Source organism: Perna viridis, chromosome 1 (assembly GCF_037379345.1).
Source record: "Perna viridis isolate PV_CMFRI_1.1 ecotype Kerala chromosome 1, ASM3737934v1, whole genome shotgun sequence".
Taxonomy (NCBI): domain Eukaryota; kingdom Metazoa; phylum Mollusca; class Bivalvia; order Mytilida; family Mytilidae; genus Perna; species Perna viridis.
In genome coordinates this window covers 42,211,883-42,234,496 of record NC_142445.1, presented here as the reverse complement: position 1 = coordinate 42,234,496, position 22,614 = coordinate 42,211,883, and the positions used below count along the sequence as shown (strand labels likewise).

The window sequence follows — 22,614 nt, the reverse complement described above, 5'->3', positions numbered from 1 at the left end:
CACTCTTTGCTCAATATCTAGTATATATATACTTCCTTGTTCATATCAAGCTAGAATGGAATAAAATGGCTTTAGAGGACGGGAATATCGTATGGTCAGATGATTCCGAGACCGTAAGGAACGTGGTTTATAGTTCTTATTTGCCTGTCATTGTACGAGTAGCTGAAGGATATTATGGTGGCAACGAGGCGGAATCATTTTCAATAGGCGATCTCCTTAAGTTGGACTATGTAAAAAGTGTGCAGAAAATTTATGCAACTGTGATCTCGTCATGGAGCGATGCTATTCTTGAAGACAAAACTGGTTACATGCAACCAGATCATGAAATTATTATTCCACTTTTATATAAAGGAAAAGTAACGATTGCGAGACCACCGAGTGAATTTAAAGTGTACTGCACAGTTTCCGAGTTACTTAGAGATTTTCCAAAGTTTTTGAGGGTCGAATCTGAATTCTTCGCTCAATCAAGCCAGGACAAAACAGTACGTGTTGAAGTAGGTAAGCGTTTGGAACTGGATAGATATTTACCCAACCAAGGATTAGTAGCTAAATATGAAGGAAACAATGTCATTCTCAAACAAGACATGAGAGGTCGTTTCATCCCTCTGCCTGACGATAAGGAGTATACTCTGAAAGAGGTTGTGGATACTCTCCCTTTACCGCAATATGTCAAATTTGTGGAAGACGAGTTTGAAAAGGTTCTCACAACTGATTTACAAAGTGCTATAGACAATGTCCAGACATTTACTGGATGTGTAAAGCTAACTAGAGTTTTCAGAGAAGAGGTTGTCGTAGGACATCATAAACCACAGTTAGAAAATGTCTCACAAAGTCTGCGTCTAGAAAATGAAAAATTTGTTCAAAGAAGTATTGTACTTTTACCTCTTGGCAGAGAGGCCGTTAATGAAATCGAAGTAAATACCCCAATTTATTCAGAACCAGATGAGTATGAACTGTTGGCCATCCGGAATTTTTCGCAGAAATCTCCAAACATGGATCTTGTAGAAGGTAGTTTATACTTAGAGTTCTCTAAGAACCCCAGAAGTTTTTATGTTTTCGACGAGAAAGAGGAAAATGACGACAATGTCAATGATGTGATGGATTCCGGGGAACCACCTCCTCCAGTACCACCACGGCCACCAAGGGGTAGGTAGTTTAAATTGAATTGTTCCCATCAATGACTATTAAAATACTACAAGGTTTTAGGGCTGAACTAGTACAAATACTATCATGTCACCGAAACAATTTGCGAGCTTTAATAACATATCGCAATGGTAATTGATGCCTTTCATTCCCCTAGAATGTGGCTGCATTTGCCTGGTGTACAACGTAGCCAAAGTTACCATTGATGTCCTTCATACTCCTGATGTAATAAAATTGCCAGTGATGCCCTCCATTTCCCTGTTTTGAAAGTGCCATTGATGTCCTTCATTTCGCTGTTTTGAAGGTAGCAAGAGATGCCCTCCATTCCCCTAGTGTAATAAAATGTTCAGCAATGTACTCAATTACAGTGGAAAAAGTAAGTGATGTTCTTCATACTCCTGATGATGTAGTAAAATGGCCAGTGAATTCCTTCATTTCCCAGATGTATCAAAATGGTTGAAGATGTCCTCCATTTCCCAGTTTTAAAACTGACCAGTGATGTTCTCCGTTCCTTTATTGTAAGTAAGTGGTAAGCGATATCCTCCATTCCCCCTGGTGTAATAATTAATCACTGATGTTCACTTTTCTTGATGTAACAAAATTTCCTTAATTCCCTGATATAACTGAGTAGAAAGTGATGCCATCCATTCTCTTGATGTTACAAAGTGGTCAATGGTGTTCCCTTTTCCTGATGTAGATGTGCCCCTTTTCCTAATGTAACAAAGTGGTCAGTGACGTCCCTCTTTTCCTAATTTAGATGTGCTTCTTTTCCTGATGTAACAAAGTGGTCAGTGATATAACAGAGTGGACAATGATGTTCTCCTTTCTCTGTTTTAACAAAATGGTCAGTGATATTCTGTATTTTTCAGGTGAAATTAATTAGCAATCTTTATATAAATCAGAGAAGAGGTGTTTCATGCATGTCAAAAATCCACCGAATTCACTTTTATTTCTTATTCAGAAACACTTACTGACCATACAACCAGTTTTAGGTTTTTTTTTTTTATTTTGTTGCTGCGTTACATGAAATTGACACTTAGCAAAAGTAATCGTTCTCAAGTTTCCTTGATTTGGATGATATCAGTTGGAGAATAAAATGTATGATTATCTCAAAAATACCTATCTATACATAAAAAGGATTATCATTATGTAAAAATATGACATATGTAGACCGTAAAAGCATGGTTTGCTACGTGAGTTCTTCTACACCATGAATCACTACAATAGACAGTGTCTGATTTTTATATGGACTGTTACTTAAGTGGTCAGTAATATCATGTCCTTAATTCTCTGATGTACCGATCATTGATGTCCGCCATTCCCTTGATGTAACTATGTAGCCTATGTGGTAGATCATTCCACCGTTGAAAAACAAATTGGTCAGTGATTTCCGCAATCCCGTTAATGTAAGAGATATTCTCCTTTATCCTGTAGTATCACAATTGTAATTGATACTCTCCTTGCCTCGACCTAAAATTGCTACAGTAAAATACTGTAAACTTTCTCAATATAAAATGTTGAATACTAAATAATTCATAAAACAACAAACACTTAGTATGATGTACTTTATAATGAATAGTTTATTATGACTTTTAAATGGATTAAGTGTGTCTTGGGATATTGGCGATTCTAATCAAAAAGCCAAAATGTAAAATGAAGTGCAAAACGGATTTGATCTTATTTTTCATTTAAATAGTAAAAATGTCTTGTGAATAAAACATTCATTACTCGTTTATTTTGATATTACATTGTAGTTATTTTGACATCGACCATGGAACTTCTGTTATCAGAAAGTGGATATGTTTTTTATTTTTTAGTGTTATGACGTTTATACTAAATGTAGTGGTTATTTTAGTGATTTTGTTTGAATTAACCTTTTATATCTTAGTATAGGTTTCTTCTTCATTATACTGAATAATTTCAAGTAAAATTCCGTGAAAGAATCAGGCAATATTTGCCTAAAATATATTCCGTATATCTAGAAAACAACCAAATATAACTAGTTAAATTTTTGACTGCTTCTAATAAAATATAAATAAATAAATTTCCCGCCATTTTTTCATTGTACATTTCAACTAAACTGGTCAAATCTATATCTTATGAAGGCAAACTTTACAAACTCCTTTATCGTTATTTCTAGGTGTTATTAGGTTAAAAAAATACTTTGATAATGCAATTAAATATCTGCGTTTCTTTTCTTCATGTGCCACACTTTATACACAATTTTAACTATAGAAAAACTTAATGATTCAGATGTCAAGTACCTTCCATGTATAAACAATACTTTTTACATTCATTTTGAAGAGATGAAGCAAGATATATTGGCTAATGTGCCAACAAACAAACCTTTGTATGGTAAGTCGGTATTGTCATATACTGACATTTGTAAAAACGAATTAATGCGGATAGTATGTGGAGAGGGGGTCCTGCAAAGTGAGGGCATATACAGAACAGTCACCAGTACAATATATAGAATTAATGAAGGCATTATCATTTGTCATGAGAAAGTATGCTCACAATGATATATACTGTTCCAATGGTTCTGTTATTTATATGAATTGAAATAGAGTAATGATGACAGTATTGATACTGGAAACCAATATTATTGGGGTTTTTTTAAAGAAGAATTACAGTGTTTACAGATTTCAGATATTTTAAAATAATCTGCAAAATGCTTTCAAATGCTCATTGACCATTTTCTCTATCATCTATGTTTTTATTTAATATGGAGGAATTTTTCATAATCACATCGATTAAAATTGCATATACCCATATACATGTATTTTAAAAGTAGGAAAACTCATTACTTAGCCCCACGATGACTTGAATAAGGCAAAATTTCATATGACGTTAGCTATGAAGATATCATCAAATTAAAAAGTTTGCCTAAGTATAAATATGACCAAGATAATGTGTAAAGTTTCATATAATCAACATCGAGGACAGATTTGTATAATTGTGACATATTTGTCATCTATCGCACTGTCCAAGAATCTAAACAGAGACTCGGTGGGTGTTTCTAGTAATTGAGCGGAAGCTTATCGTACTGAAATAGAATCTAATATAATGCATTATATGAGTAGCCGATTTTATATCAGCTTTCTACGTGTTTATTCTGCTTCTTTTCAAGAATTTTCCACCTTTATCCGTGGATTTCATTTACAATCCCCACGTTTTATCCAACATTCATTTTCAATGAAATACATGAAATTAGGGAAATTTAGATTACTAAGGGCATGTATAAAACAAATAATGTTTTCCTGTATCAGTATCCTTTCAGATTTGTTGTTGTTTTATTTCATCCGTTGTACCATGGGAAACCAAAATCAAAAGGCAATTATTAAAATTTATATTTCCTGGTTTCTTTTTAATTACAATGGTTATTGTGTGCTTATTTTCACAATATTTAATCAGATTGATATAACATGCAAGCTCCCTATATTTTTCCTGTTTTTAGTTGTTTTTTTTTCAAATTTGTTTGAAAGTATTATCAAAATAGAATGCATGAAAAGTTTCACATATTCCCCAGTTCCAAAAATAAAGGTTGAAGTTCAAATTTCATTAACACCAGCTGTCAACGTCCACAGACCAAGAACGTTTTCAGTTTAGCAGATTTGTTCGTTGCTACGTCGAGGCAAGATAAAATATCTACAACGACAAGTTTACTAAACCTCTGGCCATTAAGTGCCTTAACAAAAATACTCTACCAACAAAAATGAACAGTTAAAATTTGTCTATTCATAAAGTAATATTTTGCCCAGTCCTTTTCTCTCCCCAATTTGTTACTACATTATCATAAATGTGTTTTAAATAAAATAAGCAAAACACTGGTCTGTCCTGTAAAGTCAACTCTATTTATATTTTATCTTAATATTTGTGATAAACTGATTACAAAGTGTTCTTGTCTGAAAAGATTATCTTATACACGAGTATTTGAAATCAATTTATGTTTTCAGCTAAATACATACATATGTACATGAGTAATCAGTTTATTACAACACATTTCAACCGTTTCATGGTTATTGCCCTCCATAAAATGTACATATTGATATGGTATATTATAGCAGTTGAAATAAATAATGAATAAGAAAAGATTCCAACTTTCTGATATCTAAGAATTTCATTACAATAATAGTAACACTTTTCTTCTGTTGACTTAATCTAGTTCTTTAAGACTGTCTTTTCAAAACTTTTAATTTTCTTGTTTAACCCAATTCGTGATGATTTGTGAAACCATCTCTCATATAGAATACTAGGTGCAAATCACTATGTCTCTATCTTGTCTTGTTTTGTGCAGATGTTGTAATTTTATTCTACTGTTATTGTTTTAAAATATTGAAAGAGTAATTAAGGGAACCAAAATTCTAGTGGAAATCAAGAGAATGTAATCAAGAGACAAACCCAGACATGGAAAACAGACATACACAACAAATAACAAAAAGAAATTAAAATAATACATACAAAGTAACAAAATTAAATGACCAACTCGGGCTCCAGTAAAAATTGGGAACATAGTCCAGGTGGACCGGTAGGGTAAACGTCCTATGCTTTTCTAGACACACCGCCGAATTGCTCATAAAAAGATCAAGTCCGGGATAGACGAATTCAATTCATCAGTTAAAACAGAAAGTAATAAACCATGACTTGATCTTGTTTTTCATCAACACATTTTGTTGGTGTATCCATCAACACCATGGAAACTGATGTATTCAACGGGTCATGGTTTTCCTTTCCTCGTTTGTCTACCCCGGACTTGACTTTTTATGAGCAACTCGGTGGGTTTTTCTAGAAAAGCAGAGGACGCTTACCCTACCGGTGCACCTGGTCCATGCTCCCAGTTTTTAGTGGAGTCCGAGTGGCTCATTTACTTTTGTTACTTTGTGTGTATGATTTTAGTTACTTTATGTTCTTTGTTGTGTATGTCTGTTTTCCATGTCTGGTCTTTGTTCCTGGATTACATTCTTTTGATTACCGCTATAACCTTGGTTCCCTTGATTACTCTTTCAAAAAGAATAATAATCAACCACGCTTCTTCAAGCCACATACACAAAGAACATGCGAAATAGTTTTACTCAGGGTTTATATTTTACTCTTTGAGTTAGTAATTCTATAAATTCATTTAATTCTTTGTTTTCTACTTTAAAGGTACTGGTGTTTCAAGAGAAAAAAAGGTGTCCTCAAAAGGTTGGAGCATAATCCATACTATATAGTGAATAATATTATATACAAAATAAAAAGAGTGCAAAGACGCATTTAAATTATAGTATACCCCCCTTCGTTTCTCCCTTTGGTCACCTTATTCAATATTTGTCATGTTTAGTTAAACTATACTAACTTACTCAAATTATCTTTCACTACGGTCAAACCTGTCAACCGACCTTCCAACGGAGAACGAAATACAGGTGGCCTTCATATAACAGTTAATTTTAAATAGAATTCATATCAAAGAGATGTTTGAGATGTTTGATAGTAGTATTTTAAAACAGATCATTGCTGAGTTTAGGGTGTCAATATAACCGGTTTGTTTGTATTTGCTAAAGAGGTAGACCTAGGGTAAGGTACATAACTCTTCAAATCAGTAATATGCAGTGATATTTCGTGAATCACATGGGCTGCGTGTATTTTAAATATGAAGAAACTATTCATAATAGAATCGAAATAAATCACGGAAACTCATGTTTATCATTGTTTTACTACGGTCTGGGCATTTATGTTGAAACAATGCGACATAAATAGCCCGCCCGTGGTAAAACAATGATAAAATGGAGTTTCCGTGATTTATTTCTCAACCTTATAAGAAGTTATTATTAGAATTTGTTTGATTTAATATTTGAACTAAATGATGTATTTTGTCGACTACAACAAATGGATTTTTTTGTTTTGTTCAAGTAAATATTGAAGAATTACATTATGCATTGAAATATTTCTATATTTATCAGTAATGACCAGCAAATTTCTGTCGAGATTACTTTTTTCCTTATTTATCCTGTTAACAAGTGAATGTTCGAAACATAAGGCAACAGAATAATTTGCACTAAGAATATTATGTAATAGTGAATTTAGAAGTACCACAATTTTTTTTCCTGACCAAATCTTTATCTTTCGTTTTTGTTCGATTATAAAACGAAATAAGTTTGCCAAGTTCACATAAATTATCTTATGCAATACGGTTTATCTTTATGTTTACTATATGTACAATTATATGTGCAAAAGACATATATTGTATAAGTATTGTATAAATATTATACCACATTTCTTTCTAAATAGCAGTCTTTATTTATATCAGACGGGGTGTTTCATGCATCTCAAAATCCAACAAAATTCACTTTCATTTCCGACTGAGATACTTAGATCTACAGACCACATAACCAGTCTTAGTTCGACATTCTGATGAGATAAAATTTTGTATATATATTGTACATAAAATTGCTACTTTGCCAGAGTTATCATTCTTTATTTGGATGATTATGGGAGATGAACAAACGGGTTCTGTGGGGGTGGGGGTGGGGGGGGGTGGGGGGTAGGACCAAGAATCACCTCTACCATTGGTAGTATCTGAACTTTTTAAGGATTATGACTTTAAATTGAAACGGAGTTTAATAAGGAAATCGAACGATATCCATGTTTTTTTTCTTATTGCTGGCCAGTTTGTGTTTTTGTTACATACCCTGGTTGCTGTGATGTGTGTTATTTTTTTTCAAATTATATCTGCTTTGTGTTGTTAATTGTACCATGTGTGGTGTTTACAGTGTGTTTTGGTTGTTGTTCTAGAAGATGAAAAGCCACCAGAACGTCCAAAACGTCCACACAGACCTGTAGTTACTATTAGTGAAGCAGATGAGGACTATGAACCTGTTGATGAACGTCAGTATTTTTTTAACCATTGGTTATTTTCATACACCTTCTTCAAACTGATGGAATGTGAGCTATGGTAAACTGCTTATCTCGAGGTCATGGGTTTGATCATGGCCGAGTCAGACAAAAGACTTTAGAATTGGTAGCCAATGCTTTCCGCCATGCACGCGATGTTTAGTTAAAACAGTGACCACTTACTAGCTCTAAGTACATGCTTGGTAGGGTAATATGCCTAACTGCTGGCCGTTGCTTCTGTTATATAGCACAATAAAGATCCAAAGATCTAAACAAGCGTGTCGGACTAGTACAAAACGGGGTCTATTAGACTGGGCAGAAGTTCTCATCCTGAAATCCATGAAATATACAACATATTGCATTAAACTACACACAATCAACCAGTCAAACTTCAAGTGTTATTGAAAAAATCATTTGTTTATGTACAGATCAGTTGATCTGTTAAAATGAAGACACTAAGGAAATTATCAATAGTACGTGTGCTAATTATGTGTAATTTTGGGTTTAAATATCAAGAATATATTTGAATTTTGGCGGTCGGCATTTTTTTTTATTCATTTACTTCAGAACACTCTATATAGTATCATCGGTCATCATTCTTATCTAATATTTGTTTATTTTCTTGGATGTTGTTTGCCCTTTTAGAGCCAGGCATAATTGAAGTGTAGTTAGTTGATGTTCTACTATTTAAAGTAAAGGACAGGTGTAGTCTGTTTGAATTCTTGCTTGGTATCAGTCCAACATTTAATCACTTGTAGTCAAAAATGATATATTGGTAATATAACAGTTAAGTAAATATACAGTTATATCATTTATAGATTATTTGCATTTAAGTCCATTAGAATGCTCAGTACACACTACCGCTGTGTAGGGCTTCGGTAGAACAAAATAATTTTCTTCGCGGAAGTGTATGGTAAGCATGCTGCACGTATACCGACTATCCATGATTAATACAAAAGGGTAAAAACATGTTTAGGATAACAAATCATGACCAAAGTTATCTAACAAACCCTCTGGGGTTGCTATCTTTTTAGCAAAACCGATGGAGCCTAAAAAGCATGTCAAGAATAGGAAGAAACACTACCAAAATGCAGCTGTGAAACCACATCCCGTAACGCCTGCTCAAAAACAAAGTATGAAGTTATCATCAAATAATTACAAGGGAAATAAATCACTAAATTTATTTATTTTAGTTTTTATAAGTCAAAGGATAAGTCGGAATCTGATATGCATTCAATTGTAGTGAAAATGATCAATGCAAATTAGACTGTCACGGGTGAAATTCTTTTTTTTCTCCATTTTACTATTTGTTGTTGTTTTATTTTTCCTTTTTTTAAATTCCTTGTCACTCCTGTTTTAAGTGATAATTTCGCCTCCTTTGTTTTTGATATTATACTTTACCAAAATAAAAACAACTGCAATATGCTTCTCGCTCTTTGTCTGCTAATAATGAACCGCGCTCATGGCGATTGCAATCACTTGCAGTTACTACAAGTATGCTTTAAGTTGCCGTGGTCATGATACACTTCGCTTCACTCGTCAAAATTTCACTTATATCAAATCTGATAAAAATTCTACTAATGTAACCACCATCTTTTATTTTCTGTTGTCATGCTTTTATCATATTACATGTATTTCATAATTTCATACATTTTCACTCTTTACAATGTCAACAACCTTTAAATTTTCTAATTTTTGTTAAGTTCACGGTAGCTTATGTCATTTAAATCATTCTTTTTTTATAATATTAATGGTACTATTTATTATTAGTTCTATTTTGCCGTTGCCAAACTAACTATCAGCATACACATTGATACACACTGATACATTTGTCATTGTTGTTCATTGATTCCCTTGATCACTCTTTTTACACTCACTTTTTTTTTTTTTTTTTTTTGTGTGGTTTTATTTAATACTGCTATTTACATTGGTCTTACATAGACGTTGACTCTACCACACCTATAAGTCCCTAAGTTTACAAAACTATTGAAGCTAAACTTTTTGAACGTTTTGATAATTCATGTCTTTTCTTGAAATATCCACAGGGAAACATATTCGCATGATTAAAAATAATCAGTAATTGCATGTGATATCATATAATTAATAATATTTAAGATGTATCTGATAATTTAGAAAGAAAAATAACTTAACTTCTATTTATTGTAAACATTTTATAAAGTATGTCATCTTGATCATTTTATTTCACCTCTTTTTTTTTCTTGCATAAGTTAATATTTAAAATTTCGTTTAAAAGTGGAAGAAACAAAGACAAGTGATGCCAAAGAAACGTTTGATGGACCGTTGCTTATCTATGAAGTCCCGGGTAAATTAGAATAATTTAAGGTTTATTTATGAATTAAGTAAATAAAGTTCTGATTCTCCAACAGCTTGCGAATACAATAGTTTTGATCCTGTAAAAGTTTCAGTTTTACTAATGTGTTAAAACAACCAAATTTATCCTATGAATTCAAACCCAGAATTTCATTTATAAACAAAGATAAACATTTTGAATTGAATTGAAGGAAAATTAAAGATGACAAACATTATGCAACTCAAAATTCCTGTAAATAATAATAATAAAAACCCATCGAGTACCATTTACTTTAAATATATGTTCTGGTATGTCGTTCGATATTTATATATGTTTCTTATTCCAGACAACATCCATGATGATTATATTGCTTTGCCACAGAAAGCACAAAAGATTGTAGTACCAGTGGTATGTATTTTGTGTGTACAATGCATTGTGTGTGTAATTCTTGTCAAAGAGTAATGAAGAGGACCACGATTCTAGCGGAAATATTAAAATGTAATCCTGGGACAAAGACCAGACAGGGAAAATAGACACATACACCAAAGAACATACAATAATCAAAATATTTGGCACAAAGCAACAAAAGTAAATGAGCAACTTAGGCTCCAAGAAAAACTTTGAACACGGAACAGATGCACCGGTTGGGTCAACATAATCATTTATGATACGATTAGAGGTAATGCGTCCTCTGTTTTACAGCGAGTAATATACTCAACTTGGTCTTACCTTCATTAAAGAACCCTTACCTAGTGAACCTCTTTAGACTGAAAATTGGCAAGGGGATTTGAATTTCTATGTCAATTAAAATGATAAACAGGTAACTACCCAAAGAGGTCCATCAGTAAATGGTGATTCCATTTAATTGTATTACATGTATATAGAAACTTCTTACAGTGGTATAATGGGAATTAAACGTTAAGTTCTTAAATGTCTAAAGTTCGATATGAAATAAATATTTATCGTTCTTTCAGCCTTTTTACAAGAAATTGAAGCGAGTACATTCGGAACTGGTATCAAAGTTCAAGTCGAAGACACCAACAAATAAAACTGAACCACAAATGCCTTTGGCAGTCTCGCAACCACTTCCTGTTTCTCCTGTTTCAAAGTCACCGGTAGATCAACTGGCCCCACCGTCTATTCCCACAAGATTTAATCCTCCATTATCTCCTAGTACTTCAGAACCAAAAGAAAAGTTTAAACCTCCACCATCTCCAACAGCTAGACTACCACCAGATCGAACAGCGTATGATTCGCCAATAGGTAACCCTTATTGTGACACAAAAAATAAAACTGTTAACCATCCGCCTCGTCCTAAGCAGAAACCAAAGGCAAACGCAAAAGCAATGCCGTCAGCACCAAAGATTGTTGTGAAAACCAATCCAATCATAAGCGAAGAAGGTGAAGACGATATGGAAGATTATGATTATCCCGATGTGTCAAAAATGTTGCCCCAAATCCCGGAAGGCAAACAAGACCGGCCCGTTGGTAAAGTGCAGCCAAGTACCCGTCCTATTCCTTCGACACAGGAGTCGCGGTTATCTCAGATGTCAGTTAAAGAACTAGTTAGTTGTCTTCAGCAATGTGCTCTATCAAAACTCGCAGTCTTGTGTAATGAACATAAAATGGATGGACAATTCATAGCAGATTTAGACGAAGGCGATCTGAACAAAGAACCGTTTAATCTCAACTTGATCGAGATTGCAAAACTGAAAAAGATGAAGACGGGGTGGCGCCCGAGAATCGAATAATTGTTTTTTTTAATTTATTACTCACAATAGTTGAGGAATATCTTTTAAACTGTCAACAGCATCACCATAGTCATTCCGTTGTCAACCCCGACACACAATACTAACGACATTAACAGAATTAAGCTTTTACGGCAATATTTTATATAAATGTAATTTTGAAAAGTTCTCATTTTGTTTTAGGTTTTGTGATGTTATCCGTTCGTTTTATTTATTTGTGAAATTCACTTCTAATCCTTTTTATTTATCAGTAGAGTTTGTCACCCATTACATTTTTCATAGTATTATCTATAAAGTTTTATTAAGGTGCTTTTGTCATCCCCCTCCCTCTTTAATGGCAATTTAGCTAAAGATACTTTTTCTTTCATTTATCAAACTTTCCCGAGTGAAATCTAATATATGGGAACAAAGGTTATAGCGGTAACCAAAAGAATGTAATTCAGGGACAAAGACCAGACATGGAAAACAGGCACAGAACATAAAGTAACTAAAATCATACATACGAAGTAACAAAAGCAAATGAGCAACTCGGACCAGGTGCACCGGTAGGGTAAGCGTCCTAAGGATAAATGCTGAATTATCATGGCTTTTGTTTTAATTCAATTTTGTTTTCTGTTGATTGTTAAATGTGATTATGATATAATATATTTAAGATATAGTTTTCTTTTTACACACAAAGTTGATTTTTTAATACTGCTACTTATCCAAATTGACCAATATATATAGCACTGTTTGTCTCTATCGAATTTAGTATGCACAAATCTATTTCTTCAATAAGCATTGCATTTGATTCTGGTTTGGCATAGTTATTGTTCGAAATATTTTCTTAAAATTACATTAGGTTTTTTTTTGTGATTGTTTTACAGTGGTTTTATTGTAGTATTATCAAGTACTTTAGGCATTCATTTGCCTTTGTAGATGTCATTCTATCAAACAAGTCATTACCACAATAGGTATTGAGGGTTACACACGTTTTTTTTTAGAATTCTTACGTAGTGTCGATAGTGTCGACTTTATTCTGCATTTATTGTCATAGATCACTGTCGCATATTTTACTGTAACCAATAGATTATTTACTGTTTTCTTTATAAATATTACGTTTTTTTTATTTGTTATGTTAATAAATATTTAAAGTATTCATTATTGCTATTTTTATATAAACATGATGTGTCAATATCACAAGGCAAAAAAAATAAACATTTATAGATCAAACAAGCCAGCTTATTTTTAAAAAATGAAAAATGCTGATACACATTTATTGATAGTCACAATATACGAAAAAAATGTCTCAGACTGTGACGACTCTATTCACTACACTGCTCCATCGGGTCAAATTGATACAGGGAAGAAAATGTAAGCATGTTAGAACTGTTATATTTGCAACAAATATTTTGTCGTTTCCTCCGCGGGACTCGAACTCGTACTGCACCTTTAATCACAGTGTCTGAAGCTTGGTGTTTCAATTCTCACTGAGATTTTTTAAGTAAATGATTAATCAGCTAACAAATTCAACATGCACCGTGTTTAGATTTTTAAAAATCTTGACAACTTGTATGTCATTAAAGGTTTTACTTCACTACGATTACACTTGAGATATCTGTTTGAATAGTCCAATCAGGAAGTAGTTTAAGCAAATACCATAATTATGAATAACAAGAAGACATATATTTACGTAATACACACATACTTCTGTTTGGATTCGTTAGTACATCAACAGATCTACTATCAGTTAAAAGGCCGTAAGGTACGGAATGTGTCGAAATTACGACATAATATGTCGAAATAACGACATAGCTAAGTCGAAATTACGATATAGCTAAGTCGAAATTATGACATACTATGTCGAAATTACGATATAGTTAAGTCGAAATTACGACATAGCTAAGTCGAAATTATTACATAATATTTTGATATTACGAATTAATCACGCGCAGGACTGTCGCGAGATTTCCGGAAAACTAAGCAATGGCGACCGGTGGAAAGAAGAAAGGTATGTAAATGATATTTCGATATTTTTACGCGTTATTATGCCAGTGCAGAATATTCATGTATGTATCATAATGACTATAGCATATCTCTAGATGATACTACTTATATCTTTATGTTATAAAATATAGACTAGTTCGTAACCATACAGAGCATTTTTTATCCCCCAGTTGTTCTCCGAAAAACTACATTTCATGAAATTAGTCTGTCGCATGCGTTTATTTCCAACAAATTACATAACTCATTGCTTTAAATGAGTTTTATATGGAAGAGGCGTTTAGTTGTTGATAAAAACTGCATAGATGTGGAGATATAATGTATTTGGGTAAGTATGGACCTTTCATATACCCTAAAAACCCTCAAAAATCAATGTCACCGACAATAGGTGTGTGATTTAAAGACCTGTACTAGATTAAAGCTCACACTGTCACGTTTTGGCTATCCCGTTTAACTACGTTTTCATATAAACATAGTGAAACGGTAATATATATATCAAATGGAATCAACGCGTACTTAAAACGGCTACATACGTAGCTACACGTAGATTGATACGTGACCAGTCCGGTTTGTATTGGTCTGCACAAAACAAACGGTACGAAAATTTAAACGCACTAAAACTTAGAAAAGGGTATCGCCAATGTATCAATGCGTACTAAAAGCGTATTAATGCCTAATAAAACAGTAGTCGAAAGGTGTGAATGCATTTGAGTACGAAGTTGATACGTTCTGATAGGTTTTGTTAAGTTATGTTATGTTAGATGATACATATTTTAGGCTTTACTATACAGAGGTATTATTGCGCTTGTCGTGCGTTTTCCTTCGCATTTACCATTGACGACATTGTTACTAAGTAAAAATCCTCGTTTGACAGAATTTTCAGCATTGGTTGCATAAATCTGCAATACTTAGAAAATATTGTGAACTAGAAGAGCACGGTTTGCCAATTTCGGTTCGTGTTTGCATAAACAAAGATTGAATATAAAGATTGATTTTATGCTTCATCTTTACTGATTGGTCAATATAGGTCTCGGAATAATAACAGAATAACCATGTAAGTCTGAGGAATGTAATATACATATTTTTTTTTTATTTCTGGTTTGAATTTGAAAAAAAACATTATGTTCCTCAATAAAATCTCTGCCTTGGTTTTTAATTAGATTTTTGATAGCTCTTATGATTTCCGAGTAATTACGGGTCAAAGGGGCCGAATTTTAATTTTTCATTGGAATTTAATGATTTCTTCTCTAAATGTAGCTTTAATCCACGGCTTTTAGTAATATGGCAACGGATTTGATGTATCTTAAACCGTTGTAATGCCAACTTATAGAGGCCAGAGTTGGGCAACATGTATGACCAAAAGTTTAATTTTTGATTCTTTGTCTGATTTGGGAAAAAAATCATGCAATGTTTTTTTTTAAAGAATGCAGTATGTACTACATGTGACAAAGATGCGTAGACAATCCACAATTCTCTTCATGTGTCCAAGGCAAATTACTGTTCATAAAGGTCCCCCAATATTATCTGTGGTATCATGCTACACTCGGCGTACCTTTTTAATAAAAAAAAATCATTATGGCCCGGGAAATTTGGAAATATATATTCTGGCCTCCATACTTGATCAGTAGATAAATCTCGGTTACTCGTAGTACAACAGGATTATTATGAATTAGGTCACCTTGACCTACATTTTCTGCTTGAGCGACTTGGTTAAAACGATCGGAGGCATGCTTGGCTCCACGTGCTTCATAGACACAACTTCTATTTTTATAAAATATTGGAAGGGGGTGACCATATCATGTATCCCATTTTGAGAGGAGGCCTTGTAAGATTTACTGAATAAATGATTTAAACCGGAATAGTTCGAAAACTACAAAAGAGTTAAGTTATGATTCCAAATTAGAACATCTTATGTACGAAACAGTTAAGAGTTTAACAAGCTTTATTTCATTAAAATAGGTCATATTTACTTAATGATTTGTGGGGTAATTATTGAATTGAAACTTTGGGACGTAAAACACGGCTAAATGTCCACAACTTGGGGATAGTGAACCACATTCAATTTTATTGGGCGTTTCTTTTCCTTGTCACTATTAACCCCTTGTAAATATGGTACATATCGACAAGACCAACAAAATGAAATGTATTTTTGTCGTAGGTTTTCTCTTTATTTCACATCCTGGCGTTTTTTCCCATTAGTACTTATATTACTTTATATATAAGTACTAATCAGTGACGGATCCAGAAATTTTCATAGGAAGGGCCCACTAAACAAGCTAGAAACCACTAATTCCACTTCCGATAGGCTTCTATGCTAATTTCACAATATTCAATGGCTTCTCTGGAATTTACCTTAACTTTAACCTGCAGAGGACTATATATCAGCATGATTCTACATATGTCAGCTCACAATCCTCAGAATGGCATGTGGGGTTAGCAGACTTGCAGTGCAGTACTGGTCACCGGAAGTGAAGTATCTATAAATAGCATGGGAAATCCCAGTGTTTTCACAAGATAGCGGTATATTTAGAAATCATTATGGAGATTAGGCTTCACATCACAAGAAGCAAAATGCACCTATAAAATGTACAGAAATGTTTTTCCTTTCAGAAACTGTTTAAATTTTTCAGATGAGATGAGAACTTTTTTCACAGCACTATGAGGAACAGGAGTAATTTCTGCGTAGGACTATTTTTGCGTACGTTCCAAATGCTCATTGGTTGAATTGGTGGTCTGTAACCTAAACAGGGCCAAACATTGGCCCCCCCTCTGGATCCGCCACCGCTTGTGGAAAAAAAATCGTAGAATCAAGTGCCTGATATAAGTTCATTTAAACATGAACCCCTTATGCTAGGTCAATGATACTTGGTATATAGTTGCATTAGCATCACTTGATCACAAATTCAAAGCCGCATAATGCATAAATCCCCCACAGTCACGATCAATCGACTTTTAAAATTTAATGTTTATGTGCTTACATCAGTTGAACATGAACAACGTATATGATAGTATGATAGGTCTATGATATTTAGAATGCAGGTCTATAAGCATCGCCACATCACAAATTGAAAGCCGCTTTATTCATAAAATGCTCCACTCCACCCAAATGTTTTTGATAAAGAATCATAACTGTCTTTATTTTTTTTTTGTCTAGAATATCATTAAGTTCAAAATCACAAGAGAGAACCCTATTACTTATTTTCGCAAAATAAATGAGTTTCTTTCTTAAAAAAAAATAGAAATGGCACAAATTAATAAAATTTTATTCTTTGGATTTTTTAGACATCATATAAAGACATTATGATTGCTAAATTCTATGAAATGAATATTTTTTTTTTTGCTATGGGAAAAGTTGCTTCTCGAATAAGAATGGGTGAGTCCAAATATAAACATCGCGTTCAGAAAATGCAGAATAATGACCGAAAAGCTATTGTAAAGGTAAAATATGATACTCTAAGTTGTATTGTGGTAACATTAGCCACCCCCCTCCTCCTCCCCGATATTTACATTTGCTAATTTTAACAATCTTTGGTTTTCAGAGGAAACATTGTATCAGGAATTGAATGGTGATGACAACAAATATGTTCTGGATGACCATTTTAATAAAAAAAAATTGCAATTTTTCAGGCAAATTTTTACGCTTGTTTGGATTTCAACAATATTTGGTTTACACCGGCAACATGGTATTCTAAGTTAAATGAGGATTATGAAAATTTTGTAAATGGCTTAAGCCTTGCTTCGTTGCTTAGTTTATAGGGCATTGTTTGCCATAAGCAATTCAGGCTTTTGTGAGCCTCTTGTTTTTTATATTATTGAGTACAAAAATTTATTTGTTTCTTTACATTAACAGGGAGTCCAGATATGGATATGGAGAAAGAAATTATTTCCTTCTTAAAGTCAAGAGGCTATACTGATGGCCAAATTAAAGTCTTGAATGATAATAAGTTGGTAACTGCAAATGAAGTACCATAGTAATGAGGGGGTGAACAGTTGGGCCCTTTCACCCTTCTCCCTCTACTCCTTTTCTCCCTCTCCTGCCCCTCTTCTCAAAATTCTGCACTTTTCTCCCACTATGCCCACCACCAGTAATTACTTGCTCCCACTATCATATCATAAGCTATATGAAAAGCATGGTTTATCTACCAAAAAATTACATCCACTTCAGAATTAAAATAATGCATATATTCATGGTTTTTACCCTTGTTTTCTTAAATTTTATGAAGCTTCAAATTGTTATAAACATTATTGGCAGGGGCAATGTGCTAGAAATAGATGAATATATGGTTTCCCATGAATAGTTTTACTCCCAGCAAACAAATTTTGGGGGTATATAGGAATCACCCTGTCTGTCCATTGAAAAGATTGCCATAATGGCAGTTCCTTCTGAAAACCCCTTCATGGATTTTGATGAAACTTTAAATAATTATTCTCACATATCACTTACGGGCTCACAATATGTCTAGTCTAGTATGTTAAGGACAAGTTGATCCCAGAGGTAAAATGCCCTTCTGACAACCCTTTTTCCTGAGGCAGTGGTAATCACAACTAATTTTGAAACACTCACATTTCAAAAGATACATTCAAACTTTCTTTTGCATAATGCTAAAAAACATAAATGGTCTTCCATTCTGAATGCAGAAAATGACACTTTATTAGTATCCACTCAATCTTTTGTTCCCAATTCCACAGTGAACAGTCACGGTATGTCTCTTTGTACCCCAGCAAACTTATGGGGTATATATACATCACCCTATATGTCCATCTGTCTCTCCACATTTCTTGTTAGCACAACTTCTCTAAAATCACTGCACAGATTTTATTAAACTATACACAAACGAAGGACACCATATGGAGATGTGCATGAAGAAAAATAATTGAGCTCGAAGGTCATTGAAGGGAGATGTACATGTAGTTCGACTTTTCAGTCTTTATGGGGGGATATATAGATATTGCCCTGTCTATCTGTCTGTCTGTCCACATTTCTTGTAAGCGCAACTCCTCTTTAACCACTGCATGAAATTTGATGAAACTTAATACAAAGGAAGGACATCATATGCTGATGTGCATGAAGGACAATAATTATTCTCTGATATCATTTAGGGGAGATAATTCAACTCTGACATTTTAGATATTCAAAATTAAAGAATGGCCTCATAAGCACAACTCCTCCTTGGAAAATAATGTTCAATTTGAACAAAGCAACAACCGTTTGTTGCATGAGGCATGCAGGGGTTATCGTTTGTTAGTAGGCCCATGATATAATTCTTTCTGTACTATGTCAGTAATGAGCAAGTAGATTGGCTGTTGCTTTGAACTGATCTATTTCTTTTTTATACACAAAATCCCGGGCTAACATATACTTATCGTGAATTTGATGCTGTCAAGTTCATGTTATGAATTTATTAGCTGAAAATGATAAAAATAAATGTTGTTTTCTTGTAGATTGATCAGCGTATACTTCAAACTATTCCTGATGGTTCTTTGAAGGAGTTTATTCCTTTAGCTGGAGACAGATTTCTTTTGAAAGAATTCTGTAAGAGAGGGCTGAAGGGGTCAGCACAAGAAAAGAAATCTTCTTTAATAAAAGCTTTGAGATGGAAACTCAACATACAGAAAAACAAGAGTGATTCAGAAGAGGAAGAAGAGCCTATTAAAAGGTCCCATCTCTTTGGAAACAGAAACTTTCAACTTTCAAGCAAGTAAAAAAGAAAAATGGTGGCAGCACAAGAAAGTTTGACCTTCCCAAATGCTTTAAAAAGAAAGAAATAGTTGAAAAAGCTAAAGCCATTTTTTCCCTGAAGGGAAAAGCAAACTAGGATCTTCTGACCAGTTTGAATTCCAACTTTGTGACTTTTCAGAGGATGTAATAGAAGGTGATGACACCATTGAAGAATGGTATGAAAAACTGGTGTTAATATTCTGAGATTTTATTTGGCCACAACATCAAAACTGCCGAAAGGTTTTAACAAAGAGAAATCAGTGTATAAAGGTCAATCAAAGAGAGTAGATTTATCAGATGATGACTCTTTACCAGATCCTAATATTTCATGCAGTGGAACAAGTGAAACTGCAAATTGTATACTCTATGAAATTAATGTTCCACCAACTTTACCGGAATATATTTTTGATTCTGAAATAGAAAATAGAGAATCTGTCATAGAAGTAGGTCCTGAGATAGTTTTTAATTTGGATGGTGCCCTTGAAAATGAAGGATTTGTAAATGACAATGACAGTACTTTGCCATATGAAGCAGCAACCCCTTTTCCTAGTATTCAAATTCATCGTGGATCAATGTCCTTGATAGAGATGATTGGATATTTCAAAGATCCAGCAATATGTTACAATCCTCTATCAATTACAAGGGTTCTGCCAAATGGAGAAACTGAAAAGGCAGAAGATTCAGGTGGTGTATTAAGAGACTTATTAAGTGAGTTTTGGCAGTTGTTTTACGAGAACTGTACTCTTGGGAGAACAGTTAAAGTTCCAACATTACGCCACGACTTTGGTGAAGAAGAATGGAAATCAGTTGCACGTATATTGGTATATGGGTTCGGAAAAACTGGATACTGGCCTATTCAGATATCAAAAACATTTCTTTCACAATGTCTTTTGGGTCATGAAACTTTTCAGATGGAAGAGCTTATGAATGACTTTTATAATTTTGTATCTGTACCAGACAAAGAAATTTTTGTTAAAGCATGTTCAAACTTTTCAGAAATAGACATGGATGATTTGATTGAGGCATTGGACAGTCATGAGTGCAAGAAAATTCCAAAAAATGACATTTTTAAAGTTTTTTTTTAAAGAAATATCCCACAAACAGATATTACAATCACCAAGGTTTGTGATAGATTGTTGGAAGGATGTTTTTGCTAATAACAACATAAGATTAAAATCAATTGATCTAAGTGATATTTATGGACAGTTAGAACCAACCAATAAAAATGTAGTGCAGATCCTTCAGTTTCCAGATCCAATGGATGTACAGTCATCAGAAGTATCTAATAACCTGAAGAAATATGTGAAGAACTTAGATGATGGAACATTGAAAATATTCATAAGGTTTTGTGCTGGATCAGATCTATTAATAAGTAGGTGTATTAAAGTGGAATTTGCAGTTATGCAGGGTCTACAAAGGAGGCCAATTGCTCACACATGTGGATGTATACTAAAGTTATCCAAAATATATGAAAACTTTATGAATTTCCGTTCAGAATTTGACAACATCCTAAGCGAGAACTTTTGGGTGATGGACATTGTGTAAACATATCATCACTTAGTGTTCATCATCATGTTGTTAAGTGAGAATACATGTTATTAGCAATGAAGATATTGCTGTATTTTTATACAAGTCTTTTCTAAGCTAACTAGTATCATGAGTATATTTCCATTTTAATATCGTAATTGATAATTTTTTACAGTGTTTCCTTTATCACTAAAATCCAAGTGGTTGAGAAAACTTTACATGACAAAATTAAACTCAGCTCAACATTATCTACAAATATGATCTCCATATAAGAATTATTCTTCTTTAACATCAGAATTGATGATTTTCATAGATTTAAATAAACCTACACTACTTCGGGTTTAAGCTAAATAGCAAATGAGATGTTTGAAAAGACCTTGTGATCTTGTTGAATGTTTGATTTCTTTAGTATGAACTCTAATTTCACTTTTATTTATTTGTTGTTTTATTTTACTTCATGTATGGATAAAAAATACATTTGATTTGCAATGAAGACATTGTTGCAATAATGTCAGTTTTGTACTTGTAAACATGTATGAATTTTATATTGACTCTTAAAGCTGAAGCTAAATAGCAATGAAGTATCGGCAGACCAGATAAGACTTCCGTCAATACATAATTATACATCAGGTTGTTCATTTGATTTGCAATAAAGACATTGTTTAATATTAATCTTGTTAACATGTATAAATTTTATATTGAGTCCAGTAGCTGAATCTAAATGGCAAATGAGGTACATACATGTATGTATCTGTAGACCAAGATGTGACATTCCAGCTAATAGATATGGAACATGCTTCATGATTTTGTTTTTAATATATACTGCAATAACCTTGTCAGTCTGTCTGTCAGTCTGTCCGTTCGTTACACTTTTTTCTAACAGATTTCTCAGCTTCTACAGGAGAGAATGCTTAGTTATTTGGTATATTACTTTCTCATGTTGACTTGTACCATGTCTCCCTTTTTTTCAGGTTTGTTGCTAATCTACCTCCATTTTACCAATCTATTTTGTAGTTTTTTATATCTGCATAAAGTAAATTTTTGAAACTGACTAATCAACTGCTATTGCAGGGAATACTTAAATATATGATATATTGCTTTCTCATGATAATTTGTACTGTGTTCATTTCCCGGCTTTGACTGAAACTGTGAATTGGGGGGGTATTCTTAGCATGATGTAGGGTTCGACATCTTGTTTAATTTTATCTGCCAAGAACACCCGATTATCAATAAAGACATTGTTGCATTTAAATGTTATTTTTATTGTACTCAAAACAATTTTGGTTGTATAATGCATTCACCTTTTCTTTATA

The 22,614-nt window shown here is 33.3% G+C and overlaps 1 protein-coding gene and 1 pseudogene across 4 annotated transcripts; both read left to right on the top strand.

The window, feature by feature from the left end:
* Positions 1-65: 65 nt before the first annotated feature.
* On the top strand, positions 66-13,212 carry LOC148628831 (uncharacterized). Of its 3 annotated transcripts, XM_088595353.1 has the most exons (7): positions 66-1,146; positions 6,289-6,327; positions 7,915-8,007; positions 9,048-9,146; positions 10,268-10,336; positions 10,671-10,732; positions 11,299-13,212. In XM_088595353.1, exons 1-7 carry the CDS (start codon positions 66-68, stop codon positions 12,073-12,075), a joined length of 2,220 nt encoding a protein of 739 aa, XP_088451479.1. In that variant the 3' UTR covers positions 12,076-13,212. The 3 variants fall into 3 exon arrangements, with proteins under 3 accessions (XP_088451479.1, XP_088451484.1, XP_088451488.1); XM_088595358.1 differs by lacking the exon at positions 6,289-6,327; XM_088595362.1 differs by lacking the exon at positions 9,048-9,146.
* Positions 13,213-13,822: 610 nt separating this feature from the next.
* Positions 13,823-21,973, top strand: LOC148628830 (uncharacterized; annotated as a pseudogene). The gene is made up of 3 exons (XR_015924605.1): positions 13,823-14,062; positions 17,906-18,003; positions 19,498-21,973. The product of XR_015924605.1 is annotated as an uncharacterized LOC148628830 (transcript).
* Positions 21,974-22,614: the final 641 nt, after the last annotated feature.